We start from the raw sequence: 17,149 nt of genomic DNA on the forward strand, positions 1-17,149 counted from the left end.
AAAAGTTAAGATCCTGATTCAACTGGGCAATCAGTGCGTAAAGCGACCAGGCTTGGAAAGTCAGTAAAAATGGTGTATTCGGCCTAAAGGTGTGGGCATCAGGGCTTTCAGACGCTGTTAGATAACGTGTCAAGCATTTTCTTTGAAGGTAACGAACCTTTGTCGCTCTGGTTTGATCGTCTGTCCACGCTAAACCAACATTTTGAGACCCAACAAGACAATCTTCAGTTGATGAATCTGAAAGCACTGGCCGCACATTTTAATCTGAAGAGCTATTGGGAAAACAACGCCAAGAAAGAAAGAGAAAGCACTGACAACAGATAGATCAGGACAACCGAGGAAGAGATCAAGATCAAGGGAGCGGAGGAAAGAATATGAAAGCGAGAGGGGGAGAAAAAAAAGGGCTGAGAAAGAAAGAGAGAGAAGTGCTTGGGTCTGCCCGGGCCGAGTGGCGGACCAGGCTCCAGCCCATCTGCCGCAATCACAATCAGTCTCAGCTGAATGGCTGTGACAAACTGCAGCCTGGAGCCCGCAACCTCAACCAGGCAGGACGCCTGCGAGGGCCCAGGGAGATGAGAAGGGGGGATGAAGAGGCAGAAGAGGAAGGGGGGGACACCCTCTATTGTCTGCTCCCCAATAGGACCAGTGCGAGAGGGGGCGGGCACTGGAGGGGTGAAAGGGGGAATTAAAAGGGTCCTGGTGACAGGAGCTCAGTTAAAGAGGGGAAAAGAAAGGACTGGGCTGACTTAGAGCCGGGGCCATCGCTGCCACTTTGCCCCACATTCACTGTCACTAATGTCCTAAATGAACAATGACACTAACCATGTGAGAAAATTAGTTTGTGGAGAGTGGAAGGAGGCGGGTGGGGGGAGGCTGGAAAACTTCACATTGAGGGAAGACGGGAGATAAACATGTGGAGATGAGTCGTCACATGCAGGGTTTGGAGCTTGATTATTTCGCGGTAGGAAATCTGGCATCATCAGCCAGCAGCGATCATAAAAAAAATGGACGTGTCCTGTCACGTTTCTCGTTATCAGATGTCCCCGTTAAAGCTGGCTGTCATCATAAAACTCAGGAAGATTCATGACGCCAGATTATTGCGTATATGACCAACGTGTCACGCAGAGGGGTAATTGTGTTTATCATAAGCGCAGCTGTCTCGCAGGCAAATCTGAATACAGGGCGAGCGTGATTCGATTCTAAGAGCAGGTGGTCACCAATTACACACTATTGTCCCATTTGGGTAAAAAAAGACAAATGGAGAGCTGAGTCAGCACTGGCACATGCATATGTGACATAATCAAGAAATATTGAAGGCGATGTTGCGTTCTAATTCGATCAAGAGCGGGCAGCGAACCGTTGAGCGATGGCTCTCGTCTGCAGGGCGACGAATGGTTAACAGAGACCGGAAGTAGTGGCGTTTGGCGTCCAAGACAAAGTCCCTATTTTAAGTCCCTGTTTCCTGCTTTTTTAATTGTTTGTTTAGCTTCGTTTCTTCCACTTTCGCTGCATAACGAGAATCTCAGGGTGTATTGGTGTATATAGGCGCTAGTAGCATAATTATGCCCATTAATTCCATTTTATGTGCTTATATAGGTGCTTCTGTGTCTGTATTTGTAATATTCATGCACCTATGAGCGCGTGCAAGGGTGTGTGTGCGTGTGTGTGTGTGTGCATGTATGTGTGTGTGTGTGTGTGTGTGTGTCGGCCCTGTGCGCTGAGTGATCTGCTGAGCTCATTAAGGCGCTGCTTATTGCTCTGCCAGGGGTGTCAGTGACAGATTCCACTGTTTGGAAACACTCGGCCGCCCACACAGCCAGCCTGGCTCCACCACTGTCACACACACACACACATGCACACACACACACACACACACACACTTAGGCTAGGTTAGCATTCCACAGGGAGGGGTGGGGGTTAGGGGGAGACAGGACGGTGCTGGGACAGTGGCTCGAAGGGACGGCGGGTCGATATGGATTTGTAATGGGGTGCAGGGTGGTCTGAGGGGAGAGGGGATGCTCGTGGTTGTGGTTGCATGTGAGTGAGCGTACATTCACGTGCACACAAAGGGAACGTGTGAGTGTAGGCACCTTTGAACTGCAGCGCTAGAGCGAGCGGCCTGGGTTAAAGGGATGCTGGTGGTTGTGGTCGTATGTGTGCAGCGGTTGAAGAAGTATTTAGATCCTTTACTGAAGGGAGAGTAGCAATTCAACAATGTTAAAGTGCTGTTAGAAGTACAGATCCTGTCACTTTATGTACATTGTAGTTTGGGGATGTGGTTGGTTTTTAGAAAAAGTATTTTAAAGACAAATTTGTCTTGGAGCTCTCTTGGAAAGTTGGAGTGGAATTTCTCTTTTTCACTTTCACTTGTTTGCATCATGGGGCTACTGATGCCAAGGAATCTGGCAGAAAAGTTTAATTTTGCTGACTTCCTCCAATGCCGTGGATTGGCAAATCAAATCCAGGCAAATGCCAAGTTTGCCTTGTAATCAACAAAATTATTGAGAAAATGTCTCTTCTTGGGAAAACTAGCGTTGTACAGTGTTGCGCAAGCAGTACAAGTATTACCTCTGACATTCATAAGCATTGGATAAAAAAAAGACATGGGTTCCAGATTAAAAAAACAGCATCTGCAGTGGACGATCACTGCCAATAGCGTCTTTCAACAATCCAACCTGACCAGCTGGACCACCCCAGGAAAGAGATGACATGAGTCAGGATAAGAGCCGTGCTAATCCAGCTTGAACTTAAGGCTGCTCCTGGCTAATGTAATGAAATATATAAATGAGACTAAGGCTGGCCAAGCGACAGGAAATCAGAGACTCTTGTGCCCACATCTTTTCAGAGACATGTCTCCACCACATCTTTACAGAGACTTGTCTCCACTACATCTTTACAGAGACCCAGTGATATCTTATTCAACCGGGAGTTCAAAGCTTGAATTTCTTCACAGTGTATCTTTGGGCTAAAAATATCCAAAAAGTGCTAATTGTGAAAGAAGGCCCCTTTCAGAGTGTTAAATTATTGATGCGCTAACATGCAGGCAGCATCTCATCCAGATGGAGCTGATTTAAAACCGTTTTATGCTGCAATCGGTTGCAATTTATCATGTGTTTTAACTCAAGCCATCAAATAAATGTAGTAGAGTGAAAATTACAATTACGATTGAAGTGTTGTTGCACAAAATAGACGGACCAAGGTTGCTCAAAAGTGTACTCAAGTATGAGTAAATGTACTTGATACTCAGTGTATATGAATGTACTAACATCCCGTCAGTGGAAGGTCCAGGGCTCCAGCCATCAGCCACACTTTGCCTCCATGACATTAATCCCCTGCAGCTTGATCACAGATGAGTGACCACAAGCGGCCAGGGGGGAGTCCAGGACGCGTCACTTGAGCTCATTACCCGACACCTGTACGCGGTGTTTAAGCTTAGACATGCTTCTGAGAACAGCTATTTAACGTCTGATACAACGGAGGAAAAGGAACGGGTGTCAAATCATTTGGAAGCACATCAGAGGTACTACGGGGTGGTTACAATCCATCAAGGAGATGTTTAGCTGTCAACATGGCTAGACTCTTTTTGGGAGAAGGGGGAGGTGGGGTGTTTTCCCTATCAGGACGAGCAAAGGAAATGCCGAGCTGTAGACAGGCAGCCTGTTTGTTTACCCAACACAAGCCCACTCAGGATCTACACAGCTCAAAACTGCTAACGCCCAGACAGATGCAAATCACATGACGGGTCACGCTGAACTACAAAGAGCCCCTCCTGAGACTGTGTGTATATGTGTGTGTGTGTGACTGTCGATATGTGTGTCGTTTAACTTCTGTGTGGCAAGATGAAGTGTGTAATACAATGAAAGCGATAATGCACCTCCGTCATGTTTCATTAAGCAGGGGGATGGGGGCGGAACGACAGGCAGGACGGTGGTCCAGCGAGACATCATCAGCGGGCGAGATTTTTCCTCCTCGTGCGACTCAGGAAATGCTTGGAGACTGGAATGAGCAGGATTAATGCTGATGGAGTTAATCTTTAATTAATCTTCAGCAAATCTTAAAGAATTACTTAAACATTCCCGGTGTGATTATGGTAAACAAGCGGGGCCATTATGCTGGGCTAATTTAGTGGCATCCTCTCGCTCACACTAGTGGTACTGTTGGTTTTAGCAGTAACACATTTTTACAGCAACAAAAGCCTTTTGTTTCCCGTCACAAGGAGGCCCTTTTTTATCATGTTTTACTCATTTCACTGCACATAGAAGAAACAGATCTATTCTCCTATTTAGTGCCGTAGAGACCCGAATGGAAAATGCGGTATATTAACTGATAGATGCTGACATTTGTTTACAATCGTTGAGTTAGCTAAAAACTCAATGTGGTAGTAGTTTATTGATGATTAAATGCAATGAAACTCTCCTGTTTTGTGCTGTAGAGCGACACAGGCCCGGACTGGGGTGTACCTCCAAATAAACATGCTTACAATACCTACAGTGTTGCAAAAATCAATGTGTTATGAGTTTACTCTTGTTCAAAGCAGAACATCTAACAAGGCGGTTTTTAAGTCCTGCCATAAATCAACCAAATGGACAAATAATCCCCTAAATAAGACCTGGTTGCATGCAACGTAGAATACATTGTGCAGATGAATAGGGGATGACATTTGTTCAAAATGCTCATTGGTATCAGTAGTTTATTTGTTTGAATGTGTCTATTTTTAAAAGGTTTAGTGCCAGAAAGCAACCAAGCAGAGCTGAATGCAACAACCGATAGGTGCTGACATTTGTTTAAAGTAGTTACATCAGTTAAAACTTGATGTGGTCGTAGTTTATTGATGTTTGAATACAGAAAAAATAATAAGACCCTCCTGTGTTGTGCTGTAGAGCAACCAAGCCCATTCACAACCCTGATAAATGGACCGGACCTTCCAATAAACACACTTACAATGAATACAGTATCTCGAAATCGATGTTTTTTAACAAGGCAGTTTTAAATCATGCAATCATGCGGATGTCAACCAAGTAGTACACTATTTTAAATGCAGTTATCAATAAAGGCCTTTTGCAATGATTATCTTGTCTCAATAAAGTAACTACCAGTAGTTCATTTATGATTAAAGGCAATACTTTTGCAGAAAACAGTCACATAAATCAACCAAGAAGATTTCCCCCCAAATCAGACTTGGTAGCACACTATGTAAAATGCATTGTGCTGACCAAAAGATATCCATAAGATGTCATTTTCTTGACAGCTGTGGTCGTATATCTAGTCATATGTTCTACTGAAGCAATATGTTCTCGATTCAAAATAATCTTTAAGTTATCTCCAGTGTTTTTGTTTGATTTGTTTGAAGAAAAATCAGATTTTATAAATCGTCACACCATCAAGACTCGTATGACATCAAGGCTGAAATGTTATGAATTTCACAAATTTTCCCCCCTTCCTGTTTGCCCAGAGAGATGAGGGGGATGTTTTTCGGAGGAGCCCTGAGATAAAGGTAAATAGCATGGATGCAACCACTGTGACTTCAACCAGCCAAAACCACACGGGATCTGTCAACAATCCAAACCACACAGGATCTATCAACAATAAAAAACCACACAGGATCTGTCGCTCCTTCTTATCTTAATGTGGGGATGTTTTCCAAAGTGCTGCGCTGCACATATTTTAGTCAAAATAACCGCACGCTTTCATGAGCACAAAAGGAGTGTCCTCGCACATTCTCCCGAAGCTGATCTTGATAATAAGATCTTTTCATTGCACAATGGAGAAGAACTCAACTGAAGTTAATAGACCTGAGTGTTGTGCGAACCGTCATTTAACGAAACGTAGAAAACTGAGTGACTGAAATCAGATAAAAAACTGTAATATTCTGAGACAATGCGTAATTAGAAGTGCTTTTCTCACAGCACAACACACTCAAAATTAGTGTCTGAGAACTCACTTATACAAACAACAGAAGTAATTAGCCATTATGCAAGAGTCAGCTCTTAAACACAGCTAATTGCGTCGAGGAATGCAGATAATTCCCCTATTCAATCTAAATGCCAAGAATACGTGTCACAAGTCCTATAAAACACAACACATCCATGTTGTGAAACCACTACACCCCAACAAAAATTGTTTATTACAGCACTATATCTGCAGGGAAAGGTGAGGTCCATTATGCTAAGTGTAGAATTTTCTGAATAAGTGCAGTAGACAGCTGCTTAGCGTTATACTTAACCTTGAATGCTTCAGGAAATAAACTGAAGGCTTATGGTGAATGATATGTGGAGACGGAGGCAGTGCAGGGGGGGGGCGCAGGGATATCATTCCTTAAGTACTCGCTGTGTATGGGAATGCAGCGCTGCAAGCAGCTATGAAAACGACCTTGAGGGGGCATCAATAAAAAGCTTCATTAACCCATTCGATTAACCTTTTCCTTCTCATAAGCTCCATAAAACCGATGCGTGTATTTCAGCCGGGCCCCGACTGAAATACATGAATCAGGGAACAGAGCGTCTGGCGTTTACGGGACTCGGGAGACGAGTGTGACCGAAGTCAGACAGACTTAGTCAATCTTTACTGAGACAAACTAACAACAGGGCACCAGCGGTATCACCTCCTTAACTAATTGCATTGGGGAGTTCCCAGTAATACAGCTGGAAAATGTCCCGGTGTCTCTTTAAAAATGTACAAAGGTTTCACGTTTTTTTGGCTACAAATTGTCCTGACGTCTCGTTGTTTTGCGCTTACAAATGTTGAAAAGCAGTGTTGAACAGTGGTCTCTCGCTTTCCTACCCCCCCAGTCTCATCTCACCTCGTGAAAATACCCCTTTTTTCCGCCACAAATTGTCCCGATGTCTCATTTAAAATACACAGTTTTATTGGTTTCACGCTTGCAAATGTCGTAACGCAATTTCGAACAGTGGTCTCTCGCTTGCCAGCCAACTCTCCTCGACCCCTTTTCCCTAGCTGTCACGCCATTGCCACTCCCTCCTCCTCCCGGCAACAAAGTCACCTCATACATATGTAATCTTAACGTGATATGACAGGTATTGAAGAAATGTCGAAATATCCATAATTAACGTATCTGTGGTTTTGCAGGAACTTACAGTGCCAACACTTTATTCTGCTGACTGAGCTGCCTTTGGCACCATTAACTTTCATTCCAGCCTTCAGGGTCCCCCCCACACAAACTTTCATCATGCATTTCTTATTGTTGAAAAACCCAAGGAATATCTGGAGGAAAAATACACACAGATTTTTCAAAAAGTCTGTTTACCAAATTCCAGCAGTGCCTGAAGGGTCCACTGAAGGTTTTCATGGATTGATTCATTCCTCCACTGACTGCTCCTTTGAGATATTTTGGATTCTGGACTCCTGGGCCGTAAAGTGACCTCTAATGGATGGATTAGGCTCAGTCATTCACTTCAGAGGGCACACAAATATACTTTGGGAGTGCATTAGATCTCTTTGGAGCTTAGCGTGATCAAATTATTGCATTAGGCCGGTCAACTTATCCAATTAAAGTTGTAAAATGCATGGCTCCCGCCCAAGCGAGACGGCAGATCCTTGGGGCGTTGGACGGTTTGCGGGAGGCTGAACCCTATCCACCTCCTCATCGACAGAACAGGCCTCGCCACATACTTCAGCTGAGGATTACAGCCTTTCATCTCGCGCAGACTGCCGGCAGCACACAGGCGTCTTTGAGGCCAGATATGCCTTGTAGTAACATCAGCAAGGTCCACATTTGTAAAGCTGTTTCCCAGCTTTGTGCTCCTGTGGTCTTTCTTTCTCTTGTGTATAAACTCACACATTTTTTTCTCGCACGCTTAACCTTGACATCCTCGTCGCACCGCAAGGACATTTTCCTTCATTAATGTCTTCTAATTGATTGAAATTAAGGGAATGATTGATCGTTAAACTTCAGTGACTTCAAGTAGCTTAAACAATTTGGAATAAGCTAATTAAAATGACAGAAAGGGGACAGAAACAACTATTTCAGTCAGTGTTCGATAGCCGCTCTCAAATCCTTAATCCAAAATTCCCAAATCCAGCAGTGTCCGAACAGACAAGGGCAAATGGGAATAAATGTTGAGCAGTTACGGGAAGAAAACGGTCAATTTTCAATTCTGCCCACAGGCAAATTCACTTACACAAAGAAAGTCCTATTACCTATAATCCCTCAGCTGAACGCACATCTGATCTGACCTCCACTTTCTATGCCGTCTCTCGAACCGCCACCGCTCTATGAACATGACAAATAGCTTATTGATCAGCAGATGTCGTCGCTAATGTCCTTTCGGCTTGGGCTGCAGCTGCAACCTGTCCTAAGCACCATGGATCTCCAGCTGAGTCCTCCGCCTCCCCCATCCCCACCTTCCAGTCACTCCGAGCTGGCCCCCCCCGCCCGTCGGCCACCCTCCTCATCCCTCCTTGTCCTCCAAGGTGTGGAAAGGGTCACAGACAAACGCCATCTGCTCCAACAGGCAGAAAATGGCAGGTGAGACCAGCTTCGGGCCATGTGACCCGATGCCGGCCGTGCTCGACCCACTAAAAAACAAGGTCAGGAGAAGATTCGCGGTGGGGGGAAACAAACACCAGCTCAGCACAGTGACAATTCATGAGAGGGAGGAAAAAAAAAATCTAATCTACATTGTTTTAATCCACAGGGAAGATTACACAGTCACGGTGCCTTGACACAGCAGCTTGTCAGAAAGAGGTCATGCAAACTCACTCCCCGCCCGTCATGCTTTTTAACACTGCAGAGCATCCATATGTCCCTCCTACACATGTCTGTCACTCAGCAGAAGTCTTTAATAAACTCCATTTTACCCCGGCTGTGCCCTCGCCAGCATCTCAAGGCCGCCACTAATGACATTGGAAACAATTAAGACGACATTTGATCCAATTTAATGAGAGAGCACTGCGAGCAACTGGAAACCCCGGGTCAGCGTCCTACTGTACGTCGCATCTAAATGTTGCCAAATTTGGATTTGCTCCATCTGATGTTGACACTGTGCCGTGGTGCTTTTGTTTCCGTCTGTCAAGGACGTGGTCACATTGAATAGAGGGAGCAGGAAAGCCCGGCCAGCATCCCACTGGGGTTTTGTGCTCCATCGAGCAATGATGCTGCGACTGAGCGCAAGAGCGTGAGTGTCGGTGGATACAGCAGATGCTTCTGACACAGGCCTATAATCCAAAACAAGCTATCTTTGGATCATCTATTCATGTTATTATAAATCTGCACCTTTCTCACCACCTGTAGGCTTGAAATGTGGCTCTGTAGCTGTTAGCTCCGTTGGCTCTATCACCTCTGTTAGTTCTATTAGCTTTATTAGCTGTTAGCTCTCTTAATTCCATTTGCTTAGTTAGCTATTAGTTCTGTTAGCTCTTAGCCCAGTTCGATTTGCTCCGTTAGCTGTTAGCTCTCTTAGCCAAAAACACTGCAGGACTCTGCTGCCCATCAGCTGCTAACAGCTAACAGCTAACTAGCTCTCGTCCTGCTGATTCCTACAGGAATTTGTAGTTCACAATGTAGCATTATCAGGGGAAAAAGGGTCCAAGGGAAGGTTCTGTTCGTCCCAAACACATTTCCTATTGTCTTCAGGACGACAGGACGCCATTAGTCTATAGTCCTGCCGCTCAGTCTGGAAGGCAGTGAGTATTTATTGCTCAGAAGGTAGGCCAAGATTCCTTTAAGTCTCAGAATTTCCATTTTAAGTAAAAGAAAAAAAATCCAAACCACAACAAAGATGACGTAGTTCTGCATATTCACTTGACACGACGACAGTCCAGTTTAAAAAGAACTCATAATTGTCAAATGTGTGCACTCCACCAGTGTGAAACTACCCTATAATATGGTACAATGAGCCACATGAATGCAGTGGGTCAGTGGGTCATGAAGAAGGGATGCAGAGAACTGGAGGAATGTAAAGGCGTCTCTTTCTCCTCTTGACGGATTGATGGGCCCCATATTCTGATGGGTGGAGGCAGACGTCTATTGCGTCGTGAGATGCTGCCTAATAAGGGGTAGGAGGCGTTTTTTTAACGTGAGGTCTGTGTTTTAGCCGAACAAAAGCCTTTGTGAAGTCATTTATCACTGTCGACGCTGTGAATCAAGAAGAAATAGCTACAGATCCGGCCTGGTGGTGTGTTGTTTCTAAAAAAAAACGTGTTGAATATATGGACGTTTCTCTCCAGTGGCTCGAGGGCTTCATCTCAACTGTGCAGAAGTTCTTGTAGTAGCATGTATCCTGAACCACAAACGCTGCACTAATCAGCATGTGATCGACTCTTATCTGATCCTCGTTTCTAAAAGGATGCACTTGAAAAGGCAAATCCTACTTCAAGTTTGATGTAAGTTTACACAATACAGCCTCTCTGTGGGTGTTCCACTGAAGTTAGTCCAGCTTTTATAATGACAGAGTACTCTCCGGTCCACAAGGCTTATTAAAGACTTGGTAAGAGTCCTGTATATTAGAAAATCAAGTCAATGAAAGGCTGAGCGCTGTCCGAAGGTAACGTAACAACAACTCAGATCAACCAGTGCTTAGTTGATATTACAGAAGCAACCTCTGGCTGTACAAACTTACATGTGTGCACAAAAAGGATTTCACAAAGCAAGCCCTGGTATTGAAATGGCTAAATCCCTGCAACAGAAAAGGAAACAGCTGCTAGCTTGTGTAGGTTTTGTAACGTTAGCGTCCAGGTTTAAGACACTATATGTGAGAATTTTAGTTTAAAACATTCAAAAATTAAAGGTGCAATATACAAGAAACGACCACCTTTCCAAATCAGAACAAATATTGTGCAGCATATCGCTTGAGCAACCGCTAACTGTAGCTGCTGTTAGCTCAGTTAGCCATGCAGCTAGCTGTCCTAGCCTGAACTGGGATTGTTGGTGAATGCTGGCAGGGTTGCGGCTCTGAAATGGGCACGCTAACTACAACCTGTGGCTCGCTGTTGCCTCTTAAAGGACAAAGTCGCGTCACTACACAGGACAGGGTGAGGCTAGCTGGTTAGCATGCTAACTTCAGTCGACATCTCTGTCTACGTCTTTGACATGACGTCAAAACTGTCATTTCTACGTATTCTGTTGATAATTATCGGTCAGCAATTTACCAAACGGTCAGCAATTTACCAAACGGTCAGCAATTTACCAAATATTGAACATCAAGTGGGGATCATTGTGAAGATATCCACTTCCATCCCTTGGAGTCAGTACAAGTTCATGGTTTTGAAACCACTTGGTCCTCTGGTCCAAACGGGGGTCAGTCCCCCACAAAGACATTTGGCTCTTTCTCAGTGGCGTTTAGGTCACTCTGGGTGTCACCAAATATGACTCCCCAGTCTTATAAAGAGGGGTGGGGATGACATAGACGAGAGGGTCATTCCTTTACACATCACTTCCTTTATTAAGGAGCTGCCCCGGCCTAGTAAAGGGGATGGTCAGTGGTCATCCATCCCCCCCTAGCCACCCACCCTGAGACCCCTTTCCCCCTGTGTCCAACCCCCAGCCCCTCTCTGCTCACTCAGGGGGAAAATTACTTTGAGCCGGGGGAATACAGCTCCATTGAGATGGAGAGAGGGCTGTACAAAAGAGGCTGAAGTTTAAAAAATTGTCTCTTCTTTCTATGGGGGCAGTGCATCACGGCAAGGGCTAGGACGATAGGAGCACGGAGGGGACAAGGTCATTAGATTGGCATCTCCATAAGCTCTCCATTCCCCATTGTCTGGGCAAATCCGCAGCAATGGACCTCCATGAGAAATACCCCCAGTCAACCCCACACTGGGACCAGAGTCTCCCCTTTGTCTGACACTTTTTAGTGTGCTTCCAACACAAAAAGCATTTCTCAAGAACAGCGTACAAAGCTTGTCTCGCACTCAAAACCAAACAACATTGTTCTGCTGCCTCTGGTTCGGGAATGGATTGCAGGCAGCTGTTGATATCCCGAGGCAATAAAACATCTGCCCAAAAAAAAAAGTGTTAAGAGCTTCTCTTACCTTCGGACATTACGCCGCTCCTCCTCGAGCTGTTTGAGGAGCTCGTCGATGCATTTGTTGGCGTCCATGTATTCCTGCCAAGGAGAGATGGGAAAAGCCAAAAGTAAACAATGGAGTCAGTGTGCAAACGCTCACACTGAATACAGGTTAATTGGAAACACGGGCAGACTTTAAAGGAACAGTTCACACAGAAATATGAAAATTCAGTCACTATCTACTCCCAGTGGAAAGTCTGGTTTTGTAGTCTACAAAACATTTCTGGAGCTTCGCAGCAAAACAGCGTTGCCGCTAAACACCTGGAGTTGATGGGGACTTGTTTTAAAACGTTAACAAACAACGTGAATAATACACAAAATGTCTTCATTAACTTCATCCGGCATAATCAAAGTCTACAGAAGCCCCAAGATCTTAAAGTGATTTGAAAAAGACGTTATTTGCAACCTCGTTGGCCATTTTATAGATCTGTTAAGTTGTTTTTCACCCTTTTCTAAGCCAAAATCTTCACTTTAGCTCCGAAGCTAAAAACGTTGTCTGAAGTGGATTCAACCGAAAAAATCATAAAATTACCCAATACGGCTCGTCTGGTGTCGTCCCTGAGATCTCAAATTGATTTTGAAGACGATATTTACACCCTCGACATGCTTTAGACAAGGTGCATGCTAACGTTTTTAGCTTAGCAGCTACAGTGAAGATTTCAGCTTTATAAAAGTAAGTAAATAATGTTTTTTCACATCAGTTTGGGATCTTGAGGCTTCCTGAGCCATTTTGTGTTTTTTTTTTGCTTGTTTTTTAGCGTTTTAAAACAAGTCCCTATCTACTTCAGCTGTTTACTAGAATGCAGCGACACTGTTTTGCTCCAGAAATGTTTTGTGGACTACGAAACTTCATCTGACTTTCCATCGGCATGGACGTGAGAAGATAACGAGTGAATTTTCATGTTCGGATCAACCGTTCCTTTAATAATGAACATCCATCGATCAAAAGCGTTCATGAGACGCCGTAAAAAATCACGACTGGACTTCGTATTTCCTCCATTAACGTGTGAAGAACAGCGAAACAGAACAGAAGCACCTCCGAGAAGGTGCGATTAATCAGTTTAGTCTCTCTTTTCTGTCTCTCTCCTCGCTGTGTGTAACTCCAGAAGCACCTCTGGGTAACTTCTAACGGCTGGCCCAGAAGCGAGCCCAGCTGTGTAATGTCAGCTGGGAATAGCCGGCACTCACAAAACGTGCGCTACTGAGTTACAGCACGGTAGAAATGAGCTAAGGCTAAGAGCAGAATGGAGAAAACAGATGTCAGGATTTCTTGGCTATACGGCCTAATGATTTGCCTCTTAGTGGTCCGACTACATAAAGAAGAAAAGGGGGAGCGCGACTGTAAGAAATAGGCCACATAGGCACCGTACTTCAACCATCTGGGTTTCCAGACATCCGAGGTCCACCTACAGAACATGACAGGGCCGGTCGTGACTCGACGCTGTCAGATTCGGTGTGGTCGAGGTTCAAGACTAATTAATTAGATGTTAGCTTGACAGCTCGTGACGCATCTCCTGGGTAAACGCTTATCTCAGTGGGACAGATGCTCTCCATTGATTTCTAGACTCTCCAGTCATGTGCTCACACAGTGTAATTAAATAATGGGGATTCCCATGAAGAGGTCAGCGGGCCAGGAATCTCAGTCGAAGGGGGAAAAACGTAGCAGTATGTGTAATGTTTTATGAAGTGAGCTCTGTTTAAAGTACACATGAAGCCTTTTGCGTGACCACAACTGCAGCTCCTTTATTCTACCACCGGCATTTGTTTTTCTTTGCTACTGTTGTGACCTCAGTTCCCTTTGGAAGTCAATTTCTGTGAGAAACATTATGAAAACTATGAGAAATATTCCCATGGTAAGTCATTATTATGAGATAAAAAGTCAAAGTGATGAGTAATTATAAATTATGGGAGAGAGTTGAAACTATGAGATAATAAATTGATATTATGGGATTAAAAAAAGTCATAAAAATGATATTAAAAGTCATATGAGTTAAAAAGTCATAATTTTGAAATACAAGGTAGAAATTATGAGATAAAATTCCTAATCATGACATTTAAAGAATAATTATGAGAGAAAAATAGATTAAAAGTCAAAATTCTAAGATAAAAGTCATAATTATGAGATTAAAGTCAAAATTTTGTGATTTAAAGTTGTAATTCTGAGATAAAAAGACAAACTACTGAGTCAAAAAGTCATATTTTTGAAATACGAAGTAGAAATTATGGGATAAAAAGTCCTAATCATGATATTTAAAGAATAATTATAAGATAAAAAGTCAGAATTTGGAGAATAAAAATCAAAATTATAAGATAAAATGTAAAAAATTATGAGATTAAAAGTTAAGTTTCTCATAATATTGAACTTTTTGTCTCATAGTCATGATTTACCAGAGGATTATTTTTTTTTCCATCAAGCTTACTTGTGATTTTATTTATTTTTATTTATTTTCTTCCACCAGCAGAAATGTGCTTCCATACAGTTCTTTAATTATTCACTGCATGACACAAAAAATAAAAAAACAAAACAAAAAAACACAAACAGATTCTTTTGAAAAATAACTTTTGACACCGCGGGGAATCGAACAACAAGCACTGTGCACAAACTTTCCGGCGGACCCCCTGCTGCTATACCATGAAAAAAATAGCACCAGCCAGTGTGACTTTGTTACAATGAGACATCAAAAGAAGGCATATTTCTTGGGAACAACGCTGTGAGTGTGCGTCGGGCGGATGAAAATAACTCGTTGCCACATACGCAGCCAAAAACAGCCTCCAAAACAACCTCTTAAACACAAAAATGATCCAGATTTTGCCAATTGTGACCTCTGTTTAACCTCCTCCGGGGACCGACCAGACCAGAAGTTCTTCTGCTATCACTGCGTGGGCTTTTTTTAACCTGTGGCCTTGACAGTAAACTCACATTAGTCCAGATGTTCAGAAACACATGCTGCCGCTCTAAAATACAGTAAGTGCAGTTGTTTTGTCTGCCCCGGCTCCTCCTGGGGTGCCGCTTTCCCCGCTGCTGCCTCTGAAGCAATTATCGCGCTTAATCTCACATCTGAGACGGCCACTCGAAGACACTCATCGCCGACCGGCTTGCCTCGGTGCCAGCAGAACATGGCACGGGCCCAGGCGTCCTGCAGAGTCGCCAGTCAAGGGCACTCTGGGTGACCATTAGGGGGAAATCGGGCCGATGCCAAAGCGCGACAACAGATCGATGCTTCACAGCGTGGCGCCGCATTTTCCAATTTTGCCATTTTCCCACAAAAAGCCAACAAAGTAACGTCAGCTCCTCTTCTTTTCATCACGTCGCTCATCACTGTCCTCATTAATTTTGACTTAACTGGTGTGACAAATCTTTCGTGTTTGGAAAGCAACCAATTACAGCGTTAAGCAACAGAGCCCCGAAGCCATCTGCACGACTGGGAGCGCCACAGCACGCAGCCGGGATGCCACTCACACCCGAGCTGAAAGGGCCATTAGCGCCGAGCTAAGTTCCCAAAGTTGGATTCACTGTTGGCCCAAACAGCAGCTGATCAATAGCAGAAAACGTGACGGATGATAGTGATCGTATTGGGTCTGTGATTTCGTCCTGACTGAGTGGGTGGACGAGGTGAAGCTGGGAAATATGCTTTGCAGAATATCAGAGACATTGGAGCAACAGCAAGGTGCATCATTAAAGGAAGAGTTCACCCAAAAAATGAAAATTCAGTCGTCATCTTCTCACCTTCAAGTCGACAAAACATTTCTGGAGTTTCACAGCAAAACAAGGTTCATTTTCTTAAAATGTAGATGGGGACTTGTTTTAAAACATGAAAAAAACAGCCATAGTCCAAATTTCTGGGAGCCCTGAAGCCAAAATCTTGAATGTAGCGGCTAAGCTAAAAGTGTGCACAAGCTCGACCGCTCGTCAAAGTGTAAATAACGTCTTTTCAAATCAATTTGAAAATTAAGGGGCTTTTTCTGAGACTTGGATTACACCTGATGAGCTATACTGAGTAACTTTATGCTTAATTTACCGGTTGAACCCACTTCAGACACGCTAACGCTTAGGTTAGCAGCTACAGTGAAGATTTTGGCTCAGCAAAGGGTGTAAAACATCTTTTCAAATCAATTTGGGATCTTGGGGTTTATCGGGACTTCAACTATGGAGCCGTTTTATGTTTGTTTGGTGCCGTTTGCTGTGAAGGTCCAGAAATCTTTCATGGACAACAAAACTTCAACCTGACTTACTATCAGCATGGGCATGAGTAGCCTAGATAAGGACTGAATTTTCATTTTTGGGTGAACTGTTCCTTTAATCAGAAAATACAGGTGTAGTATGAAAGAAACCGGCATCATTCACCCTCATCTACTCAAGAAAATGTGTGACTTCCCTTCTCAAACAGACCGTCTGGGGGTAAAACGCCTTGTCTCCCGAAGACCATTAGCAACGCGATCCCATAATGACCGCGGCTGCTGCACAAAGGGGAACCTTCTTCGCGAAAGCCCCGTGTCAGGGGGGAAATATTTACAGGCCACATCAAACGTGAAGTAAAGCTGCCTGAGTCTGTGTTGTCATCGCGCAGACCCTTTCCTAATGACAGGGCACTGAAATAATCCTCGGCGCACATGAAGGAATGCGGAGAATGCGGCGTGCTTGTTGTCATGTGAAATGGGGAGGGTATTTAAAGCAGGAGCTTTAAAGCATGACTCATGTTTGTAATGCCGCGTGTTATATCTCCAGCCAGGCATTATTCCTGACGGTTTTACGGCATGAGTGAAAGCTGCACCGTTCCCACGAGGCCCAGGCAGGTACTCACGTGTAGACCAGGGGGAGAAAAAACAAGGTGAATTTACTGACTGGAGGCTTTATCGGAGGCATATTTTCTGCGACTGCAGCTCAGCCGGCGATTCCTTACAGCGGTTAAAACGTCCTGAGAGCTGTAAGCTCATAAGGAGGACGTAATCACCTCTAAAGTGTACTAAATCATAAAGAGGGTTTGAAAAGTCTCTCCTTGACAGCAAGACGACAGAGTACACTTTGGATGAGGTGCACTGCTGATTGACTGCTACGTGTAATTTTCACATTAAAAGCACAGGATGTCATTTCTGCAGCAAAGTCAGAACGATGACGACAAAATACG

General features: G+C 44.1%; 1 protein-coding gene across 1 annotated transcript in view; it reads right to left on the minus strand.

Annotated features, from left to right (window-relative positions):
- The window catches only part of LOC140992067 (nck-associated protein 5-like), a 154,948-nt gene that overhangs the window by 89,830 nt on the left and 47,969 nt on the right, over nucleotides 1–17,149 (minus strand). The window contains exon 3 of the mRNA XM_073462303.1: nucleotides 11,989–12,062. Within this exon, the coding sequence (XP_073318404.1) occupies nucleotides 11,989–12,062 (74 nt within the window). The remainder of the gene's footprint in view (nucleotides 1–11,988; nucleotides 12,063–17,149) is intronic.

This window comes from Pagrus major, chromosome 24 (genome assembly GCF_040436345.1).
Source record: "Pagrus major chromosome 24, Pma_NU_1.0".
In the NCBI taxonomy this organism is placed as follows: Eukaryota; Metazoa; Chordata; class Actinopteri; order Spariformes; family Sparidae; genus Pagrus; species Pagrus major.